The sequence below is a fragment of the Eucalyptus grandis genome, chromosome 1, assembly GCF_016545825.1.
Source record: "Eucalyptus grandis isolate ANBG69807.140 chromosome 1, ASM1654582v1, whole genome shotgun sequence".
Classification (NCBI taxonomy): Eukaryota; Viridiplantae; Streptophyta; class Magnoliopsida; order Myrtales; family Myrtaceae; genus Eucalyptus; species Eucalyptus grandis.
Window position 1 is genome coordinate 22,244,792 of NC_052612.1, and position 12,438 is coordinate 22,257,229.

General features: G+C 39.4%; 1 protein-coding gene across 1 annotated transcript; it reads right to left on the reverse strand.

The window, feature by feature from the left end:
* Positions 1–6,299: 6,299 nt before the first annotated feature.
* Positions 6,300–10,129, reverse strand: LOC104433095 (laccase-7). The gene is made up of 6 exons (XM_010045739.3): positions 10,031–10,129; positions 9,434–9,585; positions 8,771–9,012; positions 8,448–8,576; positions 7,334–8,296; positions 6,300–6,617 (listed from the first exon to the last, which is right to left on the reverse strand). Exons 1-6 carry the CDS (start codon positions 10,127–10,129, stop codon positions 6,487–6,489), a joined length of 1,716 nt encoding a protein of 571 aa, XP_010044041.2. The 3' UTR covers positions 6,300–6,486.
* Between the last annotated feature and the right edge of the window lie 2,309 nt (positions 10,130–12,438).

Consider the following 12,438-nt stretch of genomic DNA (forward strand, 5'->3'; position numbering starts at 1 on the left):
GGAGAGGAGATGTGGCCGATCTGGAATTAATTCTTTTTGAACATCTCATGGTCGTGATCAATCTTTGAGGTCACATTAATCTCGCTCGTGGCATTTCATGAAGAAGAAATTTAGTGAGGTAGTGGACTAGGTGGCGGTCAAGTTGTCATGGTGTGACGGAGATGTGGTGATGGGGTGGTGTCGTGGGTACGTGATGAGGCGCAATGGTTCGGTGAGATAACGATGGTGACGACATGGTAGCCATGAGTGGCGCCAACAGCATAGTATGATGACAAGCTTGTCGACACGGCATGGACCGTTAAATATTCGAGTTTCGAGCAAGGTCCAGATATCACAACCAAGCCTTGGTTAGTGGCCAACAACCCTGGCCGACTGCAAGCAAGGGCCTACAGGCCTCACCCAGATCTTGGGTGAAGGGTCGTCGGCCCTTACCCAATCAGGCCAAGGGTCGCCTAGCCCCCGCCACAGCTAGTGACAAAGAATGCAACATATTGATAAAGGCTTATCTAACCAATAGAAATCTTCAAACCATTGAGTTTAATTAAAACATCTCAAAGCACTCTACAATCTGCTATGGAGCATTCCCATCTCGATAAAACATAAACAAATCTTTTGTCACGTGAACAACTCCCAACACATTGGTTGTTGTCGCAGCCTCTCTATTTCAAGTATCTTGGTTTATTAACCTCCAGAACATAAACCCAAATATATGTGTCATCGAATGCTCCTAAGCAACCCTAGAAACTTGAAATTATTGAAATAACCTTATCTTTAAAGCATTAAATTAATCCATGTAATAGCATAGCAAACATACTTTAAGCCATTTCTATCTCTCATCAATATATTCCTTTGGAACTAATTCAGGTGAGACAAGAAGCACACTATGTTTTTGTATCACTGCACCAAAAACTAGGTTAAAATACGTACTTATTGTCTCCCCAAACCTCATAAATTTGAACTTGATGACACGATATTTGACATGATGGGCAAGTACGTGTAGGAACATTGCTACACCTAACTCGCACAGTAGAGCTGTTGATACCTGATAGGGTTCCAATCACGACGAAGCCCATTTCTCAAATAAAATGTATTTTTTTTCATTTATTTCTTTTATCTTGCATTGTTAAGCAATTTCCCATTCATTTTTATTAAAAACCTCAAAAATTCAAACGATTGACTTTTGAGTTGACTTTTTTTATCAATCATTTGACAAAAAGTCAACCCTAGGTTAAGAATTGACTTTTTGCATAAAAAGATCCTTTTTAATCTTAATAACGCTTAAGTCACATTAGTTTTCAATAATTGTAAAGATTTGATCATAAAATCAACATTTTAGGACTTTTGGTCAAACATTTGATTAAAAAATTAGAATACACAAAAATCCATAAATGATTTTTCCAATCAAGTGAAGAACCTCACTCCCATAGCCCCTGTTGCTTCGACATCTACCCCTATTGCGCCTGCTGACGCACCGGTGGCGGACCCTACTGAAAAAGGGCCTGTTGAAGAGGTCCCTATTACCACCTCGACTGTTATCGATTTGGAGGCTCCACCCAAGGAATCTCTAATTACCTATCTGGATGAAGAGAGTGCATGATGCCTCACAAAAATGGAGGAATGCCTATGCATGCTGCAAGGCTACCAGCTCCAAAGTTTTGACAAGTTGTCTCCGTTTGTTAAGGTGAAAGTTTTTGAGTTCTATGAAGCGCCCAAGTTCTTAAGAAAGTACAATATGACTGGATGCCTGAAGGTCTACCTCAAATATTGTCTGGGCACGATGTTCCGCTATTTTGATAATCCCCCGCTACTAATCAACACGTTCCAAGGCAATTTCATTGGGCCTACCCTGACTTGATTCATCGAGCTCGACCTGGCGGACGAGTTTCTCCAACAATACGAATTTAATTTCGAGATTGCTCCAACTCGTGAAGAGCTGGTCTGAGTCGACGAAAGAAGAAACGAAACTTTTAAGGCATACATACAGAGATGGAGAGCTACTGTGTCCTAGGTGAAACCCTCGCTTACTGAGAAGAAGACTATGCAATTGTTTCTGCGAGCCCTGCCTCAGGAGTGTTTCGACAAAATGTTCAACAACATTTTCCTCATTTTCCCTACAATGATTGAGTTGGGAGAACATATAGAGGGAATTATTCAAGATGGTAGACTGTCCGAGACGACAACTCACAAATTTATCTCGAAGAAGGACAAAGAGTCAATGATGGAGGTTGCCAAGGCTGATGTCCTAGTTACTCCCTATGTTGATTAAGCACCGATTGGTGACAAAGGAGTTCCAAGAGATAATCCACAGAAGTTCGCTGGGTTCAATATTAATAAGACCTATGAGTACCACATGGGAGAAAAATGTCATAATGTCGATTATTTCTAAGAAGATGTTGTCTTTCAAAGACACCATGCCCAACATCCAACAAAATCCGCTCCCTAATCATGATGAGGCTATTAATGTGATTTTACAGGAAAACAAACGCCCGTTTCTTGTGGATACTCACAAACTGAATCAAATCATGGCTTTCACTAATTATCGAGAGAAAGGCGATAATATTTCCAATGAGGAGAAAATAGCTTGTTTAGCCAGGCTATGACACCTAGAACATCACCTAACACGTGTTTCTTATACTATTACTCTCTTTTAGTATGCGAAAGCATAATCAAATATTTACAAATATTCATTTAACAATTTAAACCTTGCAAATATAACCAACATACTTAAACTTTTTTTTTTATTTATACCACATATGAGTTCACAAGTTTATTATATCATGAGCAAAAAGACAAAAGTCTAAGTAGGAGTAGGGAGACCTATCTCCATACTATATTATACTTCCAAAAGTTTGCCTATACAAATGTCTAGACTGAAGTCACAGATTGGTAACTTCTCCATCTGTTGCATCTCCATCATCTAGATTGAAGCCACTCAACGAACCAACTAACTCATTGTCAAGGTTCTAGTACCAAGCAACAAACTGAAAAGAAACCCACTCCCCGAAACCTCCTCCATCAACCCATAGAATAGAACTATATTTGGTATATATTATTCCAAATTCTGATTCAAGTACACTTTCATAAAGAGTTTCATTATACACATGGACTCTATAGCACAAAGATTAAGGGGTGTCCATCCTACACATCTGAAAAATGAAAAGAATAAGCTGAAGCCCAGCAAATGAAATCTCTAATTTTAAGTTAGCAAGATCCTCTTACCACTTCACTTAATATACACAAAATGAATGTATAATCATCCAGTAAGTGTGATAAAACATAATTAGGTTTTACCTTTCCCATTTTATTTATTACATAAATTGGTAACCAACAAAACGTCTTTCCAACTTTACCAAAAAAAACAAAAACAAAACGTCTATCCAAACTCACGCATATGCACATCATATTTCACATAAACAAACAATTTAAGTCATATTTAATTCTACACATGGCAATACATTTTATTCATTAATGTTTCCTCTTCCCGAACTCTCCTAAGATATCTCAACTTACGAGGCATCCCAATTATTGGGGCATCTCAACTTTGAGGCATCCTGTAAACTTCCACTATATGGCATCCTCACCATAGGGGCATCTTAACTCACGAGGTATCTCGAAACATTCCCTAGAGCATCCCAACCATTAGGACGTCCCACAAACTTCCACCACAAGGCATCATCACTCACCACTATTAGGGTGACGAATCACATTAATCTCATTTGAGTCATAATATATGCATACTTACAAGCATAACACATATATTTCAACTTAATTTAATGCATTAGTCAAATAACCATATATCAATAACATATAATCATATTATGGGTGTCAAAGTATGGACATTCAATGAGTATATTATGAGTCTAAGGGTCCATTCATTTCACGGAAAATATCACATTTTCGGAAAATATTTTCTAGAAAGTCATTTTCTTGGAAAATAATTATATTTTCCGATATTCACTGAAACCTAAACTTTGAGAGGAAAATATAGTCCACCGTTCGTTAGCTAATTTAATTGTTTGGGAAAAATTATCAAAAATTGAATTTTAATATTTTTAATTGAGCAAAAATTAGTTTTATTTTTTTAATAATTTTTTTAAATGAAATTTTAATTATTTGTATTTTTAAAAAATCGATATTTTTATTTTATTTTTTATTTTTTCTTTCTTTTTCTTTTTTCCTTTTTATTTTCCTTCCTCCTTCCTCCTCCTTCTTCCTCCTCTTTCCTCTGCCGCCGCAGGCCTGACGATGGCATTTTAACAAAAAGGTTTTTTGATAGTAAGTAGCACAAAAACTTTAGCTTGTGGGAATAGTGGGATAAGGGGGTAAGTACACTATTAGTGCCAAAAGTTGTGTACGGCACTCACTTTCGTGCCAAAAGTTTATTTTGGATCACTTAAGTACCAACAAATTTGAAAAATGATTATTTTAGTGCCAACGCCGATCAAATTGGCCAAAAATCCGATGTGACACTTTTTTATTAATTTTTAAGCCGATGTGGCTCATCGGAGAGTATAGTCAGCATTTAAACAACAAAACGACGCCGTTTGGTGTTTTTCCCCCCAATTCAAAACCCTAATCCCCAAATTGAGAGAGAGAAGGCGTCGTCTTCTTCCCCGAAGAGTAGCACCAGCAACACCAGTAGCGCACTAGCACAAGACCAATAGTTTTCCAGAAAAGAAACCACGCGCTCGCCTCCGCCCTCCCCCAATGGTTTTCCCCCATTTTCAATCACCTTGTCAACCTTTCAAATCCCCAAATCTTAGCCCCACCGCTGCCTTTTCCCAAGGAATATCGTCGAGCACAGAGGAAGCGCAAGCTCGAAGAATCTCCAGAAGCACGAGCGATCCGACCAATGGTAGCCACGAAGATCTGGAACGCCATGGAGGTCGCTGGCGAAGCCAGCTGCGACGACGGCGGCGGTTGTGGCCTCGCCCTCCCCTCCTCCGCCCTCGTCGTCAACACCTCCCTCTCCCTCGGGATTTTCTATTCAATTTTTTTTTTCTTTTATCTTGCTGTAGCGAGCAACTACGATGGAGGCCGAGCGACGGTGGCCGAGCGACGGCAACCAAGCGATGGTGGCCGAGCGATGGCGGCCGAGCGATGACGGCCGAGTGAGCTAGGTCAGCGTTGGTCGAGGATCGGACAAAAAAAAACTCGAATTTCAATCTCCAAATAAAAAATAAATAAATAATCCTCCAATGAGTTGTGTGGCGTCGTTTTTGTGAGGCTCCACTTAGGACGGCAAAACAACGTCGTTTAAAAGCCATTTCAATTTTTTTTTAAATATAAAAGCCACGTAATCATTTTGGCTGGAATATCTTGTTAGTGGCACCAAAATGATCGTTTTTTCTCCGATTTGGTACTTAAGTGATCTAACGGAAACTTTTGGCACCAAAATGAGCATCGTACATAACTTTTGGCACTGATAGTGTACTTACCCTGTGGGATAAGTATACAAAAAGTGCCAGAAATTATGTAAAGTGCTCACTTGTTAGGTACAGTGCTCACTTTTGTGCCAAAAAATTTTTTTGATCATTTAAGTGTTAATTTTTTTGAAAAACAATCTTTTTAATGCCAACTCCAATTTGATTGGCCAGGAATCTAACATGGCATTTTTTTATTAATTTTTGAATCCGATATACACAACTTTTAATACTTCTAGTGTGCTAATCCCTAAGAATAGCAATCTCCATTCCGTTGTACAAACCACCCTATCTAGCATTTTCTTCACAAAATCATATTTTTCGATTGTTTGCTCCGGTGAATGTGCAACCCACTTATTGTCCAAGTCCATCTAGGAACTCGTCATCTTTAGGAACTCTACATACATAGTCGAGAGAGGAGCCGTTTTGCGACCCAAGGTCACTTTTCAAAGATCTGACAAAGTTCGGGGTGTCCAAACACTTTCTCCTATCAGGCCACCACACGAGCAAACTTCCATTCCTTACCGTACATCCCTACTTTCATTACCACCTCAACCTTTTCCTTCCTACCATAATAACTCACCAGATCCATTTAGTTTTGGTTCCTCCCGTCCAAACAACAAATGTCATTCCTAAAATTTCTTCAGCTTGCATGTTTTGTCAGAAAAATACGGTTTCTTTCCATTATATCTTAACTTCACTGTAATTCCTTTAATAACTTGTTTTTTTAATATGAAACCATTAGGTTATTTTATTGCAAGATATTGAAATATATATTTGCAAAGTCACAATTTAGGTGGACACAAGAGACTCTTCTATTTATATCCTTCCTTTTTATATTTTTACATAAATAGATGAAAATAGGTGGACATTCAGATATATTAAAGACACAAAATCACTGGCCAAAGGCGGAGGATGTATTTGAACCGAAGGACGGGAAAACATGAATTCTCTTTATTGTATCGGCATTGTCGAAGGAAGGAAGCAATGAATGGCTGTGCATCATAATGGGGTTGCATCCAGAAAGAACAAAAAGACGAAGAGTGTTTTTGTGCTCTCAGTCCTAACACTGAGGCAAATCAGGAGGAGGTGGAGGCAACATCGACGATGGGGTCGGCCCGTTCTCGACGATGATGACCGTCGCTAGTCCAAAAGTCAAGTGGGCGTCCAGGTGGCAGTGCAATATCCATGCACCTGCAAAATAAAATAATAAAAAATAAGTTAAGAGTTACATTAGTCTTTTTGTTTGGGGTTACAAACTAACCATCAATTTCCAATATGTTACATTTTGAATTCATCGGTCTGAAGGATTTGTTGCGGTGTCACTATCCTTCAACTCGGTCCATTTAAATACCTTTTTTTTTTTTTTACTTGACCATGCTCCCCTGAGAAACAGTCACTCTTGCAAATACAAAAATTCGAGTTCAAGCCACATGATATCGACATGTGAACCGCACGTAGGAATTGGTAAAGGACACGAACAATGGGATGATATGTTACATGTAATTCTAGAATGCATATGGTTGACAAGTTAACTTAAAGATAATGGTAAGATTGCCCGATGTTTCGTGGACTTCATCCCTCTTTTCTTGCTTAATTTATCACAAGAAATGGTTCTGTGTATTCGCTACACTTGCAAGTGATCATTGATCGCACATAGATTATCTTCTTTTTTGGCTAGGAAATAATCATGCTTAGATTAAACCCTATATAATTATCAATTACGATAATTATGTCAAGTCTTTTTTCTAAACTCTAGGCAATCATACTTCAAGAAGTAATAAATTCCATTTTAGAATACGATAGTATGATTGCTTTTGTCTCCCCGTATCTTGTTTAGAATACAACAGGATGATTCTATGTAGTTTATGCCCTCATAACTAACAATATGAAAGAGAGAATAATATTACCTGGATTGTTTGCTTGGAATCTGATGGCAGCCCAACCCCCCGCGGGCACGCCGACTGTGTTACGTATTACCGGGTTGAAGAGATTGAACTTCTTCCGATCCTCAACCGGATCGAAGTTCCCGAACCCTTGTCCCACCACGTGGAAGTCGTAACCGTGCAAGTGCATAGGGTGATTCTCTGCGCCCAGGACGGTTGTGTCCTGGAACACGATCTCGACCGTCGCGTTGTACTTCACTTGCTTCACCCTTGTGTTCTGGAGAGCGAATGACAACGCTCTGCTATTGACGTTGGCGGGGTTCGTGTAATTGAATTTCAGCGGCGGCTGGTCGGGGAAATCGGGGGTGTAGATTCCTTTCACGTTGAAGAAGTGTGCTTGCAAGATGGACGGGCTCTTGGGGAGTAGGAACGACGCGTTGTTCATGGTTGCTGACAGCCGGAGGGCAGGGTTGTTGGGGACGCCGGTACACGCGTTGGTGGGGCCACACGGGGAGACACTCAATCCGATGGTCACGAGCATTTCCTCGTCCAGCTTAGTCGGCACAGGCTTCCAATTCGGGCTCCAAGCGAGGCTGGTCAAGGAGGTGGAGAATTTGTAGGCCGTCGGGGTGTCGTTGAGGGCCGGCAAGCGAGGCATGACTGGGCTCGTGTAGGGCAGCTTGTCGTAAATGAGGATCCCGGTCGTGGTGGTGTTATCAGATGGCGGAGCGTTTTGGGCACTAACATACGGGCGGGCCGCCATGTAGTAGGCCCGTGGGATCTGGTCCGTGATGAGGAGCACGTCTGCCGTTTGGCCTGGGGCGAGAAGGACGACGTCGGTGACGTAGGGGTCAGTGTACGAGGCGTCGACTGCGACCACGGTGAACTTGTGTTTGGCTATTTTGAAGAAAAGTTGGCTATTGAGTGCAGCATTGATTATGCGAAGCATGTAGGTCTTTCCATGTACCACCTTTAGCTTGTAGGTATCTGCACGGAAAAAGAAAGTGCCTAAGTATCATCAATAAACCCAAAAATTAAAATTTCTCCGAAATTAGTTCCGGTTAAATTATTCATAAAATTAAATTCATGAAGGCGATATGAGGGAGAAAGATGCAGTACGTCGTTGGTGGTTGCTTACGCTTTTTGGAGCAAGGATAGAGATCTCCAGGCCTTCCATTAATGGTGAATGCATTTGAATTGTTAGGCGCCGTGCCAAGCTGCTGTGCCTGGTTCTGAATATCGATCACATTCCCGTTCCACCACTCTCCTGCAATATGACGTAATTCATTTAAGAGATTGTCAAGTTTCTACGCAGAGAGAGTAATTACGGCATAATTGAGTCTAGCAAACTTAATTTGATAACCATGTTGATAAATCATAGGTTCAAGGAATTTGCCTTCTGTAGATCCATTCAACAATGTAATAAGACATATACATTTGATATCAGGTGAAGAGTGATACCTAGAATGATAGGAAATTGTTTGTGGGGCATGGGAAATGGGTAGTGACCAGACTTGGGAAGGATGACAAGGGCACCATAAACGGTGGCACGGAGAAGGGAGACGTGAGCATGCCACCAGAGCGTGCCTTCCTGATTAGTGATAGTAAATTTATAGGTATAACTATGTCCAGGACGTATTGGACATTGCGTAATATAACTAGGTCCATCTGCCCAGCCACTCAATAGTTGGAACACTCCGTGCCTGCATGATCGAACTAAGTGTCAATCTTAGTTATTTCTAGGTAAAAAATAAACATTGAAGACAAAGAAACATCTCCCAAAGTAGGCACTTGGGATGGGAAGTTCATCAGGACAATGTTTATTTCCTTCCCAATTTTCAATTTTTTTGCTATATGCGAATGTGGTTGACAAATTCGTGGGTGAGGTGAGGCCTCAGAATCGCATGCCGTCATTAGTGAATGGTCAAAAAGCAATTCCTCTTTCCATCATTTTTTTTTCTTGTTAAAGATACAAAAAAAAAAAAAAAAATAACAACTGGATGGTCATGAAAAGGAAAACAACAAAAAGGAAAAACATAACGTTGGGACTTTGTCAAAATCAATCTTCCTATGCATATCAGTTGTTTGTTCTTTTATGTTAGTTCTACAGTTAAACTTAATTACCAGTGAATAGTGACGTTGTATGGGGACTTGTTGAAGACATGAACAACGAGGGTGTCTCCCTCCGTGACTTGAATCGTCGGGCCAGGAAGAGCTCCGTTCACTGCGGTGATCACACGCTTGTAGCATAATTTCCTCACCATCACGTTTTCCACCTGAAACAAAGCATCGCATTGTATATTAATAACACTTAAGTGGTTGATTGAAAGGAAAGCTAATTCTGAATAAAAGAGCATAATCGCGCAATCTCATTCAATTACTTCCATGTCGCCTATGTATCGTGATGAACAAAGTTAGTCGTGAATATGAGGGGGAGAATTATTCCCGTGCTGCTTTTCCTTTTTTTGCAAGTTAAATGCTTGGTAATCAAAAGTGAGACTATACGACAATAATATCCATCGCCTGAGAATGCTACTTCAATATAGTTCTTTCCCGGAGAACTAAAAGATAGATAAATGAGCAATCAAATAAGGTCTTGCATGTATGACAAAATCGCGTCGTGCCATGAAAACCATTGACAGAACAAGAACACAAAACGGGTCAACCCATAAACCCTAGTACAAGTTAAACAGAAGCACTAAAAGGAAGTGAGCATATCACATTGAATGTGTGTTCCACGACCGCAGCTGAAGCCATTGAGGACATAATTACAAGAGCAAAAGCCGATGCAAGCAGAAGGGCAACTTCTTGTCGCACCATCGTTCGGTGCAAGCTTTTTCGAAGGGCTTGGAGTGTTTCGAGGATGGATGAAACGGAGAGGAAGCGTTCGTATTTAAATCGCAAGCCATCGTTAGGTTTCATCTGGGGAACGAGAGAGGGCACATCCATATTTTATCTCGATAAAACTTTGCCGTGATTGCGAAACTTCAGCCGTGAGAATGAAAATGCAGATCGTGGACTTATTCTTAACCTCTCGCGCGACTGTGGTAGGACACCAAGTATATGGAGAATGAGTCCTGAGCGTGACTTCCCAATGGCGGCGGTAGGACAAGCTTCGCTGTCTTTCAGTTCAAAAAGCTTCTGTAAAATGATGACTTAGTAAACGGAAAACTAAACAAATAAAATAGATAAAGTAAGCGAATAAGGAGAAGAGAAGCATTGGATTTATGCTATAGTTCTCTAACTTTGAATTTGGTTTTGTTAATGGCTGATGAGATCTCACAGTGGCTTGGCGGGGTATAGATGAGTGAGCCATGTCAAAATGTTGATGCTTATCCTGACACATTTCTATTTGCCATTCGAGATCCCAATATGACGATTTTCCATTAATATTGACAACCATCGTTAAAAATATTTTGAGGGGTTACTAATAGGGGGTTCCCCAACTTTTTCAATTTTGACAACCTGATATTGAACTTTTTTTTTTCATTTTATGCAAACGATTTATTTGAAAGAAATGTTAATGGAACTGTCATTAATCTACTGTAAGATTTACGACATATTCTAGGCCACAAAAAAATAAATGACAAATAATTAGAAATTATCATAAGATCTACTTTCAATAAATTTATGGCTCGCGATACATTATTATTCTCATAGTAACCAAAAATTATTATGCTAGCAAAATCCTTTGTTAAACTATATGTACATCCGTTCATATTGGCCCTACTTGTCATGAAGTGTCACGACACCCGAATGGCAAAAAGTTCGATCATTTTGCTTATTCAATTTTCTTACGCTTTGTGTGATCATTCAAGTTTCTTCGTACGAGCAATGCGTGCTCCTTCAATGTCAATGGATAAGTACAATAGGGCAGGAATGCTCTTTTATCGTGTATGCGGATTGCTTGATCGATTACCTATATGCACCACTCTCATAGTTATAGCTATGTCTTTAGCTTCTTGCCATTACCAAAAGTAAAGGCACGACCTATTTGTGATAGCAAATTAATTTGGTTTACCATTCATGGCATGTTATGTGAGGAACTGAAAAAAAAAAAAAAAAGTGGTTTTTGCTGCGGCACTGCCAATTAAATGTTTTAAACATATTTTACACATGATAACTTGCTTAATGGAACATTTCCGCTGTATGCTAAACTACAAACGAGCTAAAGCGAAGATGCAAGCAATGGATCCCAAAAAATGAAAAAGTGGTACAGAAGAAAAGAATTGATAAAGTACATTTCTGATGTCGAGTCGCGAAACTATAATCACACAACATATTCACTTTGTTTATAGGTTGGTATAACCTGAGTCTATGGAGATAGACTTTTCAAATCCCGCTTACATTTAATAGATTCATTGACATGTTTATTATTTTTATATAATCTCATAGAAATCAGACCTAAAGTACTCGTATTTCACATGGAATCCTCGCCATAGAACAAGTCAAGAGTCAAACTCGAAACATAGCGTGAATAGCTTCTGTGCTCTTAGCACGCTTCACTGAAGTCATTCATTACGAAGTCAAATCACTTACGAGATTTCTAAAGAAAAGAAGCTGAATGTTCCCAAGTTAACTAATAACTCGATTGAAGGTGACTCTTTTAACGGAAAAATTATACAAAAAATCTTAAATCAATTATATGGCGACCCATTCAATCATAAACCTTTCAATTTTGCCAATTTATCAAACATTTTAACAACTTTCTCATTCAATCCTAAATATTTCAATTGTACAAATTTCGTGTAAACCTTTTGAGAATTTACCAATTTAGTCTTGAACATTTTTCGATTGGAAATTATTGACGTTGCGGTTTAGTCAGCATTGAACGTCCTATGTAGCTCGGCCGATGCTAATGTTGACAATTTATAATTTCTTTAAAAGAATTCCAATTTTTTTTATTTTTTTCTTTTTCTTTCCTTTTCTATCTTTTCCTTTTTTTTAGTTTTTTTTTTTCATAGGGCCCCCCGCTGGCCACTAGGCGAGGGCCATGAAGCCCTAGAAAAATTGCAATTCCAATGATATAAAATTACACAAATGAAGTAGCAAACCTCTATTGCAAGTTTCAATTATTAATTTTGCCCCAAATCCACGATTTTAAGGTTAGGTCTGAGTAAGAGGATGAA